At 43.7% G+C, this 13,967-nt stretch overlaps 1 protein-coding gene across 1 annotated transcript in view; it reads left to right on the forward strand.

The window, feature by feature from the left end:
• Positions 1–13,967, forward strand: part of LOC130202391 (nesprin-2) — an 83,236-nt gene that overhangs the window by 2,498 nt on the left and 66,771 nt on the right. The window contains 28 exon segments of the mRNA XM_056427895.1: positions 772–867; positions 1,026–1,103; positions 1,177–1,269; positions 1,456–1,652; positions 2,360–2,559; positions 2,990–3,090; positions 3,249–3,338; positions 3,667–3,780; positions 3,880–4,017; positions 4,176–4,340; positions 4,524–4,636; positions 4,808–4,976; positions 5,179–5,275; positions 5,412–5,617; positions 5,767–5,919; positions 6,125–6,262; positions 6,396–6,497; positions 6,757–6,924; positions 7,403–7,561; positions 7,644–8,393; positions 8,735–8,869; positions 9,622–9,759; positions 9,886–10,043; positions 11,065–11,347; positions 12,585–12,655; positions 12,657–12,698; positions 13,078–13,186; positions 13,402–13,568. Of these exon segments, the coding sequence (XP_056283870.1) occupies positions 772–867; positions 1,026–1,103; positions 1,177–1,269; positions 1,456–1,652; positions 2,360–2,559; positions 2,990–3,090; positions 3,249–3,338; positions 3,667–3,780; positions 3,880–4,017; positions 4,176–4,340; positions 4,524–4,636; positions 4,808–4,976; positions 5,179–5,275; positions 5,412–5,617; positions 5,767–5,919; positions 6,125–6,262; positions 6,396–6,497; positions 6,757–6,924; positions 7,403–7,561; positions 7,644–8,393; positions 8,735–8,869; positions 9,622–9,759; positions 9,886–10,043; positions 11,065–11,347; positions 12,585–12,655; positions 12,657–12,698; positions 13,078–13,186; positions 13,402–13,568 (4,430 nt within the window).

Here is a 13,967-nt window from a genome sequence, read left to right on the forward strand (position 1 = left end):
CTCTATATTTTCCAAAACCTGCTTTTAATTTGGGAGATGTTGCAAGCGAAACCGTATCACAGATGTGCATTTGCTGGGAGTTTTGTATACTTTTAAACCTGCAATATTTGGACCAGAATTAACATACGTCTAAAATAAATATTTTGAAGAAGCAGGACGCCATGTAATATGAATCCAGACACTGCTTCATAACATCATGTCCATATGACTGAGCTCTAAAATCACTGGTTGACAACCTGTCATCTGTTACACCAATCTGAGTCCACTGACAACACTCGACAGGAGCTACTTCCTTTTTGAGGACAACGTTCACTGTTGTGACCCAAAGCTTCGACCCAGAGACTTTTGAGTGAATCCAGATTCATTGCAGCAAGTTTTGGTTGAAAAACAGCAAAGGAAATGCACCTGGGTGTCGCATGCTCACAACAGGCATTTAAAAGCATTTCATTATTCCTCCTGTCATCATTCACATTGCTCATCAATCAATCACAGCTTCCATCCATAAGGCTGCTCCAAGGCCCAAACAGGAAGTGAAAGCATCCAATGGGCTTTAAACTCGAAGGAACTCAGACTGTATATTTTTCTCAAAACGTTTGACTGTATTTTTAACTACACAACTTTAGGCTAGTCATACATGTGGGTTATTAATACAATAACACCTGCTGTAGTAGATAGAACAGGTGAAATGAATACTGGATAACAGTTTGAACCTGAACTGGCCCACTCTTTTGTTTTGATGTCATTAAGATGTATTTGTGTGCGTTCTTTCAGAGATGCCCTCCCTCATCTGTGTCAGACCTCTTCTCTGACCTCAGAGATGGATCACAGCTGCTGGACCTGTTGGAGGTGATTAGCAGCCAACCCATGGTGAGTTTCTACGATGTGCTTCTGTGATCAGGGAGATGAATAGATTTCAGAAATTCCTTCCAGCGTTCTGTAATTCACCAGCAGACAAAATCCACAAAACCGTTCCCATAGAAACATTGTTATCCCAACAAAGCTGACTTTGTAATTCGTCTCCACAGAAAAGACAAAGAGGCCGAGGGGTTTTCCAGCAGAGGGCCAACATTGAGACAGCACTGAACTTTCTCAAGAGACAATCTGTAAGTTTCCACAAAAGAGACATGGCATCTGAATGTGCGGTGTGTTTGTATTCACCTTATTGCGGTTGGTTAGATCAAATTGGTGAACATAAGCATCGCAGATATCATCGATGGACGACCCTCCATCATCCTCGGACTCATATGGACCGTCATCCTGCACTGTCATGTAAGTACCAGTGGCAAAAACACATTAACTAAAGAAGAAGCAGCAGCAGCTTGTGATGCTTCAGTCATCCTGAGAGCCTGTACTGACTGGAAATTGTACATTTTGGTCAGATTTGACATTTATATACCATTTTAAAGATACTGATAACTTGATATACAACATTTAGTTTTACTGTCTGTATTTCAGATTGAAGAGTTGGCCAGCACCCTCTCCTACAGTTCATGTCATTCCTCCCTCGATTCTCTGGCCAGTCTGGACTCCTGGTCTGGCTGCCCAGTCCCAGCTAGTCCGGCCCCCTCAGGCTGGACGTCACCTCTCCACACACGCTTTAGACTATCTGCTAAGAAGGCCCTGCTCATGTGGGTCAGGGACCAATGCCTGAAGTAAGTAATCCATTGTGTATGTGCTGTTGGATGTTGTCACAATTCAGACTGGCTCAGTCATACATTCTGGTCTTCATTAAAGTTCATGAACAGCTCACGTTGTCAGTGCTTGTGCAACTTCATTCTACCGACCCACAAACTGTAAAATAAGGCGACCCAGTAAGATTCATTTGGGCTTCCTGTGTCAAAGAAATGTTTTATTTTTTTTGCTGGGCAGTTTTTTTTTGCGCCCCCATCTATATCTCCAACCAATATTTTGACATTTAAAAAATAATCTAACATTAGGGTAAAATGAGCCAAAAATCGAAAACGGAAGGAAACAGAAAACAAAAAAAACATTATTTGCAGGCGACAAGGGAGTGAATGTGCACCGTTGATCAGGGGGGCGTGGCCGCAGCGTAGTTCAGCACAGACGTGACATTTTCTCAGGGATTTTGTTCTTTATTTAATGTTTGTTCATTGTTGCGATCGTTGTTCTGTTTATTTGAAAGAAATTCAGTCTTGCAGGGCAAAATAGGGTTTGAAAGTGCAAAATCGCACATGCAGACCCATTAGAATATACAGCCCGCCATCTGAGTATCTCCACTCATGGCTTTTGAACTACCTTTGCAGTGGTGTGCCATCATTTTCCTGCCACACTAGGACATTTTGCACTTCCTCCAATTTCTCTTCTTTCTTTTGCTCCTGCGTTTGTTTCTTGTCTCTAGGGTTGGTTGCTCCATCAGTGTGAAGAACTTTAAGTCGAGCTGGAGAAGTGGGGAGGCCTTCTTGGCCATCCTGTGTTCCCTCAGACCACAGCTGGCCGATCTCTCACTGGTCCAGTTGAGAAGCAACCAGGAGAACCTGGAAGAGGCGTTTCACCTCGCTGAGCGGGAGCTCCACATCCCCCGTCTGCTGGAGCCCCAGGGTGAGGCTCACGAAGGGATAATGAATAATCTTTCACAGGATTTCCAAATAACACTTATGCATGACAAATTACTAATACCAATCATGAACAAATTATTGCCATGGACTTCTTTTAAAGACTCACCATGGTAGTTATGACAGGATATTTTCAATTAATATTACTTTGTTCACCCATTTTTACCACAGATAATAACTGTGTGACTTGCTTTTTTCCACAAAGAAGGTGTAACCTCTGGCTGCAGTGGAATCAGATAGAATTATCAAATTGACGGCTCGAAGAAAGCACAGAGCAAAAGTGTAATATATTTTAATATATTAGATATTTAAAGAACAAACCTAAAGTTGTGCTGAGTGTTATTGATGAAAACATCCTATACAATGACGGTTGAGTTGCATCATAAAGCCGTTCTGTGTGTTGACCTGCACCTCAGATGTTGATGTGAAAGACCCTGATGAGAAGTCCATTATGACGTATGTGGCCCAGTTTCTTCAGTACTCTAACGACATGCCAGCACCCGATGACCATCTGCAGGTAGGCACTGTCACTTGGACATCTTCCCTCTTAAGCTTGAGTAACCGCATCGTACTGGTTCTCCGTTTCATACTTTCAAACTTGAACCCACACTCTCTCGCATGAACCTGAGGGGTGTTCATTCTGTTCCTTGTTCTCTTCTGGTGATGGTGGTGTAGCTGTTTCCTCTGGTCCAGCCCTTTCCTCTCTCACCTGTGAACTTGCCCGCTCACTTCACTCCAGCACTCGCTGTCTCACCACTACGTCAGGTAGCTTATCCACCAAGCAAAGAAGTCCGTCAGTTAATATTTGTCAGTCTTCAGATCTTTTCTTTCTCTCACTGTACTTTGCATTGATGATACAAATTATACTGACAGCTGTTATGAGATGCATGGATTCTCCTGCACAAGACTACTCTGAAGTTTCTGCTGCCGTTTCCAGGGGTAACACACCATTGCTGGAGGTTAACTGTCAGATCTATATGAATGTGGTCCATACTTCTTTTATGTGTCCACGAATTCTGCAGCTACAAAATAGATTTTCCCCTGGGTTCCCACAGAAAGGTAGTTACTGATGGTTCACATCTTGAAAACATAGGTCTCTTCATGTGAGCGAGCACTAGAGGTCACTTCCTGGCTGCAGCAAGTCTACCAAGAGCTGTCAGAGGCACGCATGGCAACAGAGGAATCAAGCTTCGCAGACAAATATCATGTAAGCACAAAGAACGAGAGCCGAAAGGATAAAACATCGTGTGTATTATTTTGTATTCCTGCGCAGCGACCATACGTCTGACCTTGATCTGTTCGACAGGTGTTTCAGAACCTCGGAGGCTCCTTCACGGAGCAAAGGAGACCAGTGTTGACCCTCCTTGCTGCCATCAGACGCCGCCCCGAGCTGAGCCTCGAGCAATGTGCTCTCAGAACGGCGTGGGATCGTCTGGAAAAGGAGGTGAAGAAATCCATACTTCCTTATGGCACCCTGTGGTTTCTTTTTTATTTTGTATTTAGCATAATGCAATATGGGATTTGTGAGTGAACAACTACATTACATTTGCTCGGTTTTATCCTGATACCCGGTTGTGTGTGTGTGTGTGTGTCCTCCCCCAGCTGCAACGTTGTAAAGTAGACCTTGACTCGAGCCTTCCTCGTCCTCTGGACTCAGTCGTCGTGTGGCTGCAGCGTGCCGAGGCAGCGCTCACGGAAGAGGGAGGAGGAGTGAAAGATCACGCAGATGCTGCGAAAGAAGCGAGAGAGCAACAAGACACACACAAGGTTATTTTACTTTTGAAGCTGCAGGACAGATTTTAACCGTTTTGTTCTCAAATATGAAACAATTAAGATGTTCTAGTGTTCTGAAAGCCTGAAGCAGCTGTGAGACCACAATGTGTCGGTTGTGGACATGAACAGACGACATGACATGAAACTTCTGATAACTTTGTTTGCTGTTTTCTTCAGACTTTAATTAAGGAGATGAGCCACTTCGTCAACATCCTTGATACCTTCCACAACATGGATGACCTCGGAAACCTACTCGTGCCCCTTGTAAAGTTTGATGAGATAAAAAGACGGTGCGTGACATATTTGGTCAACTTCTGTTATTACTGATTATTTTTCAACATCTATATCCCCACATGGACCTTGAAAGACAACACGTATCCCTTCTGTCTACCGTACATTATCCGCAGTTCGGTTCCAATTTGAAAATGAAATAGTAGTTTACCACCTGTATTTGAAAACAGCTTGACTGATATCCGAGTCACAGCCAAGTATCAAGGGATCAAGTTGGAATACCGGGAAAACCGTCACACTGTACTGGATCTCTTGGGCCGCATCAGTGCCAAACTTTTGACCTGGAAAGCTCCCTACGGATCTCAGGAGACATTGCTTCTGCTTCTGCAGGACTGGCATGTACGTATCTGGAAGAGCAGGACATAAAACTGGTTGCATCAGTTCCAGAAACTGCTGTGAGACGCCTTATGTAGAGATAACTAGGAAGAGCATAATGTCAAACTAACTCTCAAAGCACTTGGGGGGAAAAAAATAATAAACTCTTAGTATTTAGTTTAAAAAAATGTAATCATATAGTAAGTTCTGTTGGTTTGTTGTCTAGGAAACGGTGGAGCGTCATTACCTGCTTTTAACTCTAATGGACGCCCTCCAAAACCTGAAGGAGAAGGCCAATACTTACACCAGCAAGGCAGCACTGGGTATGAGATGAGTGGATGTCTATAAGTCCAGAAGCATGAAATCCTAGCTTGATCTTTGATGTGTAGAGAACTCTGTCGATTTTTATTTTTAAAAGGCAAGATGTGAACCTCCACACACTCCTCACTCCCCACTCAGGTGAAGATTCCCAGCGTGTTACTCGTCAGGTGAAGGAAGCAGAAAGTGAAGCTGAGCTGGCCACACAGGCCGTGACGGCCGTGAGAGGGATGATGGAGAGAGCGCTGTCTGCTTGGGGAACTTACAACCAGTGCCTGACGTCCCTCCAGACATGGCTGGCCCAGAAGATACCTTCACACGCACAGTCTCCTCCTGTGGGGACACAGGTAACCTCTTGCCTCCAATTATATCAACGAATAACTCAAAGAGATTGCTTTTTGACTCCATAGGACCGGCTTTCACGAGACTCGTTAGGAAGCCCAATGATTGCAAGCTGCAGTAGCCAATCATGATGGATGTGGTTTGGTCATCGTAGGACATGAGTGAGATGACGTCATGTCAGGCCAAGTTGAACGAGGCGGGGAACGTCCTCATCGAAGTGACAGAACCTTCAACCAGCCGAGCTCTGGCCGAGCAACTCAGCAAGGTCAACATGAAGTGGGCTGAATGCATGAAGAGGACGAAGTTTGTAAGTATGCATGTTCTCACTGATCTTTCCACACAGGAGGGGCAGTTAAGATTCAATTAAAACAAAAGGATTTTAACTGTTAGCAATTCTAATTTCATTAAATATATATGTATCTATTTTGTAATTGAATTCCTTTACTCTGTACATGTAACCAGAATCTCCCCAACACTACTAGTCATGAACATTTTTAATGTTTCTTTCTTAGGAAGTATCATTGGAGCCCAGTGTTGGTCCCCTGCATCTTCAGATGGTGCATTCACTGACCCAGGAGGCCAGCAGACTGCTGAGGCAGCCTCTAGAGGTGGCCTCAGTCCCACTGAAGGCGAACAGGCAGAAACTACAGGTTGGCAAATCTACAAATAAACTAACTGATGAGCTGATAAGAATCAGCAGCAAGATACAGGCATGCCTTTTAAAACTCTCCATGCCCTGGCTAGACTCTCTTTTTTCTTTTTGCTTCCTGTACTTTCTATCAGGTACTGAGTAAAAAGATGACCGAGATGGATCTTTCATCTCTCAGTCCATCCCCACACTTTCAAACAAGCAACACGGAGAACCTCCAGCAGAATCTCCCCCAGGTACCCTGCTGCCAACACTCTCTTGACTGACTGATACATTCGAACAGGCCTCATTCCTTCTTCCAGTTCTCATCTTCACCCATTATGGAGCTGTCCAATGTTCATATAGAACTCCAAAGAGGACACACTGAAGTTAGAAATACGACCTTGTCATACGGTCTGTTGTGGATGTATGATCTGGTTCACATGGTGCTGCTCTCCTATGTTGTTGTATGACAACCGAAGGGTTCAGCTCTGACTCCTTGCATCTGCATGACAGATGCTTGACGAGGCAGGGAGGGCCTGTGGAGAGCTGCAGCGGGCTGCGTCCAGGCTGGAGGGCCGGCTAGCTGAGCTGGACCACTGGAGCACAGAGGCCACGGACTGCTACCAGCACCTAAGGGAGAACAGGCACCGAGGACGCTCTGCATTGGAATCTGCAGCCAAGGTCAGCAAACTAAAACGTTGTGCACTTTCATATCTTACATACAGGTTGTTTACATAGCCAATCATGGTACTTGTTTTGATTTGTGAAACTGACTTTAGCAAAAGTAAATGGTGTCAACGCTGTTGTAAATTTGGTGATATACGCCCCAGGGTTTGTCATGGTCATTCTCTCACTTTATTCCCTTATGTTTGATCTCAGGGGCTCATTGTTGTTGTGTTTCCACGTTGTTTTTCCCGGTAATTTTTTTGTAAATGGTGTGGGTAATGTAGTCGTGTGACACCGTTTCCCATGATATTTCAGTTGACTATACAAAACTGGATTTGAGTAACTTAGGTTGAGGCCATTGGGCACTCGAGCCTGCCTTTGGTGTGACTTTGGGTCAAACATAAAGCATAAAACTGTCCTCTAAAGTTTTAAAACTATGCTAATGTTTGGTTGAGTATGGGTAAAGCAATGTTTGCTCTCCAATCCTCTCTAGGTGCTGATCCCTCGAGGTGTGCAGCTGCAGAACCAGGTTGCATCTGAGGGCCGAGATCTGCAGGAGCTTGTGGCTCGAGTACAGAAAACCTCTCCTCTGAAGCACCTCGGCACCTCCGGCACGCGGCACAGGATCTCCGACGCCGTCTCCCACTGCCAGGTGAGATAAGTCGATGTATGATAGATTTCAGTTCTTCAACAGTCACTCATGTCTTCATGTATGCATTTTGATGTTTTCGTAGGAGATTCTTGGCATGTTTAGTTCCCTTGGGGTTCTGCAACACGTCCACACAGCCCATCAGACGCAGAGACAGCCAGAGGCAGGGCTATTTGTTGTGGCCAAAACCAAACTGGTAGAGCAGATTGGGAATGTTATGCTCAGCCAGGACCCAAATCTGGTTCCACCTGAGACTTCATCTGAGACGCCTCAACAGAGGGCGAGAGCTGTTCGCGGTTGGCCTGAACACCAGCACGTGAACACACAGGATGAATCCACCATTGAAATCCAAATGCTGCCCCGGCCATCGAGGGAACCGCCGCCTCATATTCACTCTCCTCTTGCTCAAACTCTAAAAGAAGTGGCACCTGAGCCCGTGGTCCAGCCTCAGTCACTTTCCAAGTGTCACGCTTCAATCAGGAGTCGATGTGATCAAGTTCTGCCCGCTCCGACGCAAACTCCCGTTGCACTGAAGTATCAAAAAGGTCCAGTTCTGTCTAAACATGTGACAAGTCCAGTGCCAGAGGAAGAGGGAAGCTCATCTTCCTCACAAACAAGTACATGGAAACCTAGAGGGCAGCCAAACACTGTACGGAGTGCTAAAACATCTCCACAGCCGCCGGTTATGATCCACAGTGAAGTTCACTCAAAAGCCCAGTCGATGGCGAGGAGCAGACTGGAGAAGGCTCGGTTTCGTCTGCAAGCGCGCATCCAGCAAGCCATCACGTTATTCGGCGGCAAAGAGATGTCAGAGTCACAGGCCAAGAGGAAACAGGTACATGATGTAGAATATGAACTATGGACATCACTCTACATGTTAAATAAAGTGTCAAATTCAAATTTTGATTTACTTTTTTTAATAGTGTTTTCACTGAATTTGACAACAATCTCATGTTGCACCTGTAAATATGTGTGAGACATTTAAAGTAACTGTAAACCCAGCTTTCATTTATCAAATGCTTTAAAACAGAGCAAACGCTTTTCATGTTTACAACATCCAGACCTTAGAAACTCAAAATATAATGTTAGAATTTGGACAAGATCTTAAAGGTCTTTTGCTTTTGCGTAGCTTCCAGTCGTGTGCATGTTTGTCCATCTTTCTGTCTTTCTGTGCAGAGAGCTTTAAAGATTCTGCAGCCCGCCATCCTCCATGAGTTCCTGGGTGCTGTTGAGGGTTTCGGGGCCTTTTGTTCTGGGTCTCAACTCCAGGACGTGATGCTCCTCTCTGCCTCAGTCAGAAAGCAGTGGGAGGTATGAAGGGGGGTTAGTCCAGAAGACTGTTATACACCCAGAAATGAGAGTTGGAGTGATATGCATCCTCTCATCAAACTCAAAGCGCATAAGCGTGTTTTCTAACTTTTTTATTGAAATAATAAAATCCAGTGAGGTTTTGTTTGAAGCTACTACGAGGAACTTCCTTTTGTGTTGATTGTGTCAGTCTCTGAGGACTAGAGTGTGTTTCTGAGCCACTTTAGGAAACCTCATTTCACTCCAGCAGCGTCTGACAGTCCCGTGCCTCCCTTCCCTCCGGCGGGGCCAATACGCCCTGGGTCTCCAGCAGCAGTGAGGCAATGCTCTGCTCCTGGTCTGGCTGCAGGTCAAAGGTGACGGCCATGCTGGATCTTGGTCTGCCCGTGGCTGAAGGAGTTTCTGGTGAACCTGCTTGATCTCATCTGATTTTACGAGGATCCGACCAGGTGGCACCGAGCATTAAGAATAACTATAAATCGAAATCGTCAATCTTCTCGCTGATGGTTTATTTACGTAGGTCATGAAGATGCATCTGCATTCAATTTAGACTGATTATAATGAGTTGAAGTTCCTCATAGTAGAATTAACTGTTTTACTTACAATATCTTAACGAAACAGCACAATTAATTCAGTATTTTACTGGTTAACTTTAGCTCTAACAGCTATGATATACCATGATTACCTGGCACCACTTACATTTGTCTTTCTCATTTTCAAGAAAAACTTCAGTTCCTGCTTGTTTGTGCACTCAGGATGTAGGCAGAGAAATGGCCGCTTTTGTTCCCATCCTGTGGTCTAAGATCAGAGAGGGAAAGCATTCCTCTTCTGTCGAGCAAACTAACCCTCTGCACGAAGCCCATGAGCAGACTGACCCTTTGCTACAGCAACAGGTATTTGTCATAACTCCATAACATAGTATTGAACTCTGAGTGTGGGATGTGGCGACCTGAATGAGATTAGAAAGAGACCTGCCTGCCTGGTTTTAGTCTCTTAGAAGTTCACATTCCTCCTTCCAGGCCGTCGTGGATGGAGCTGCATCCTTAGAGGTTGAATCCCTCCGGGAGCTGTGTGAAACACTAGCACCGGGGCAGTCCTGCCTAGCAACAGATACACTAAAGGAGTCAGATGAAGACCAGGAAACACAACCCAGTGACACGGTGCTCCCATCTGACTGGTAAGAAAAATGCTCAGGAGATGCACGATGAGGTGTAACATATGAGTCGCAACTGCATTTAGGAAGAAAATAAGAACATGTATTCACACTGAAGCAAAGATAAAGCGAGCCACTCCTATGACTGAATATCAAGTGTAACAGGGAACTCATAAGCAAATCATTCTATTGAAAGTCTGTATTGAAAACGTAGTTACCGTATTTTTCATAGCACAGACATTCGTCAACCTACTCCCTGGAACACAACAAGTCAAAAAAGTAATCTTACACACCTGAAGAAAACTGCATGATAGATATTTTGTGTTGGTGAAAAATGTTTTACACTTGAGAAGATCATATTGTGTCTGTTTCCACCGAACAGGGGCCTTGTCATCATTGACAGATCTCTGAATTTACTCTCATATGGAAGCTTTTAAAAATGACAAATGAAATTTGGACAATGTTTGAGCCACTTATTAGAAGGTAACAAATAAAACATAACATTTCATTTTAATTGTATAAAGTTGGGCAGAATTTAGGGCTTTAAAACTAATTTAAGTTGAACTGCATTGTTGAACTGAAGCAGACAGCTTATTACCTTCGCATTTAAAATGCGGAAGGTAATGTTTTGATCGCCGTGTATTTATTTATTTATTTGTATGCGTGTTACTCGCATAACTAAAAAAGTATGAAACCGAATCGCATGAAATTTGGTGGAATGATTGGTTATTATCTGGGGACCATTTGATTAGATTTCGGGATCGATCGGGTCAAAGGTCAAGGTCATGAAAAGGTGAACATCTTCTTTTTACCATAGTGCGGTCAATTTTTATCCAATTGGCATGCAACTAATGCCAAAATGTTCATAATTCAATGCTCAATCTTGTGATATGCGAAGGTATGCGCTCTACCGAGTGCCCGTTCTAGTTTATGATCTGTAATCCTTCAAGTCTATTCATCTTGACGAGAGTCCTGAAGAGCTGCTTGTGTCTAACTGACCGGCCCCGACCTCCCCTGGTAAACCTTTTCTTATGTATCTCAGCAGGGGGCGGCAGCCACGGGGAAACAGCTTGCTGGGAGCGACGGGCGTGTCGGCCGCCACACGGCACAGCAACAATCTCTCGCAACAACAGAGCGTGGCTGGGGGTGCTGCGTCAGTGCGGCCTCGTGGTGATGTCATCCATGTGCAACCCCAGGATGACCCACCACAATGTCCAGGCTGCGGGTCGGCGGAAAAACCGAAGCCCTCCTTTCTGGCCCAAGAGCAGCTGCTGAAAGCTCGTCTCCTGCACGTCACAGAGAGCCAGCAGACCCCGGCTCACGTGCAGGTAGGAGGGGGCACTGGGTCGCTTGGCTCCCAGAAACAACACTCTGCATTGTCTTCAACTTATATTTAGCTTTTAAAACCCACACATCATGCCAAGCGGACAGGAACATAAAGAGCTTCTTTGTAGTATCTGGTGCTTTCAGTCCACTTTTCTGGAGATGTAGTCCAGGCTCACTTTGATTAATAAGATGTTTATATTCCAAGCTTCACATTCAGTTTCTTTCATATTGTAAACAATGCATGAACGTTTTGTATTCAATCTCAGAGCATGGTATTTCTTATGTGACTATCGTTGTTCACCAGTTTCTGTACTCAACAGCAGATCAGAATTTGGGCGAGTCAGGCGCGACACAATCCTGTCCGTTGAAATCAAACTAATAAATCACACGACATGTGACATGCTTTGCATCAAAGAAACACTTTAAATGCAGTCTCTTTATTTGAAATCCATGTTACATTTTGTCTTCTTCAGGATGCTAATGCTGAAGAGTGTACAAATAAATAAATAAAAGAGCTAAAGAAGAGGGGAGTCGGATTTTCTGGTTTGTAAATTACGAAATTCAAAGTCGGCCCCTCCCCCCGGCTCAATGACACCAGAAGTGTGAGATCCCTGACCGCGGTTACTTTTAATGTGCTTGTCGGCGGGTGACAGCCAACCCCAGAGTCACGCTCGTCTTGGAATGAGCTTTGTGCTATTTGCGTTATACAGGAGCCGTGGCCACCCGAGCACAGCAACATGAAAAGATACAGTTACAGATACTTAAATATGGGCCATAATCATAATGGTGATTGAATTTTATATGCTTCTACATATTGTTTTCAGGGAAAATACTACTCAGTCTGCCTTGTAAATTCATGATTGATTCCTATCTGCAAATCGAAACCTCACTTGAGAAAATGTGCATTTTCCTTCATTTTCATTTACATAATTTAAAATATGAGGTTTTGCAGGAACCATTCTAGCAAAACATTAACACAAAGTTTAAAATTAAATGCTATACGTTGCACATGTTAATTACTCTAAATAATCTTATTGACTTTGTACATTGCATTTGAAGTTGGTTTCCTTAAGCCTTCCTGGTCAGAAAAAGCTCAGCAGTGTGATTGGCTAAGACTGACCTGTGCAGCACACAGCACCAGCTGCAGGGCTCTAATCCCCAGTCATTGGATCGCTTTGATCGCTGTTGCATCTCTTGCTCTTTTCTTCACTGGACTGTCTCTATGCGACTCTCTCCCAGCTGGTTGTCAGGGGAAACACTGTGGACACCAAGCAGGAGGCCGAGTGGACCGTCATCCCAGCGTCAGCTGCCCCCACAGGAAGAGCACTCCTCCAAACAGGAAGTACTGGAACGGTATGGGTTCATTTCTCAGTTCTTACATTGTTTATGTTTGGAGGACAATCAACATGTGGACTGGAGTTACATCTGACAGATGATTGCAATAGAACATAACCCATAATTAAAATGTATTATTTCTATATCTTTTAAAGAAATGTTTACAATTTATTGGGAATTTCCTGTATTTTAATAATAATAATTCAAACTTTATATAGCGCTTTTCGAAATACACAAAGACGCTTATTACCTATATTGCCTAAGTTCAACCACATAATTACCCGAGTGAAGGAAAAATGAAATGAGATGAACTTGCTGTCACAGACTTTGTTCCCATGAAGAATGTCATATTAAACAATGTGTAAATATTAAACAATGTGTAAATATGTCCCTGTAGGTACAGAAAGGCCTGCTTGGTATTCCAGTTTCAACTCCAGAAGAACAAGCAGTTTCTTTCAGACACCGTCACCATCTCCAGCCTGCAGAACCAAAAGAAGCAACTACAGGCACGTTAAAGCACCACTTTATAAGCATATTCATATTGTTTGATACCTTTCACACTTTCAAGTCATACTCATAAAGCCGTTTATCACGTGTGCTTCTCTGCATTTTGGAGCATTTCTACAATCTTAAAATCAAAATGCTGAGCAGTTCAAAGGTCAAACTTCACAATATGAAATTGTTACTTTGATTGCTTTGTTAATATGTTTCTCCTCAACAGACTCTAAAACAGGAGACAGAGGCACTCTGGCTGGAGTATGAGCTCCAGTTTACTCAGCGATCCCAGTTCTCCCATCAGATGACCAGGGAAGATCAGGGTGATGTGGAAAGAGACTACGAGCAGCTGACTCAGCAGTGGAGAGGACAACAGATGAGCCTCCAGAGCAGGTCTCAGATCAATGATGATGACAATGATGATAATAATAATAACAGGATCGTTGTTTTTTTAGTAATTAAACCATTCAGATATTTATCATTGTATTAACTTTTCTTGTATTAAAAACATCACTGCAAATTATATTTTCTCAAGGACTGTAAATGTGGCATAGAATGACATCACAGCTTGAGGTCTATTTCGTAGCTGATTGGGAACTTTCAATCCTTTCACATCATCTTCATAAACAAATGAAGTTTGCCCATTGTTCATGGAATCGAAAATGTGAAACTTTCTGTGAGCACTTTAAGCACTTGTCATCAATGTTGCGTCAAAAGTTGAGTATCAAAGTATGTTCTTGACCTTGAAACAGCTTTTTCTCACCTCAAGGTCCATTTACTAGTTGTTCTAGA

This window comes from Pseudoliparis swirei, chromosome 12 (assembly GCF_029220125.1).
Source record: "Pseudoliparis swirei isolate HS2019 ecotype Mariana Trench chromosome 12, NWPU_hadal_v1, whole genome shotgun sequence".
Classification (NCBI taxonomy): Eukaryota; Metazoa; Chordata; class Actinopteri; order Perciformes; family Liparidae; genus Pseudoliparis; species Pseudoliparis swirei.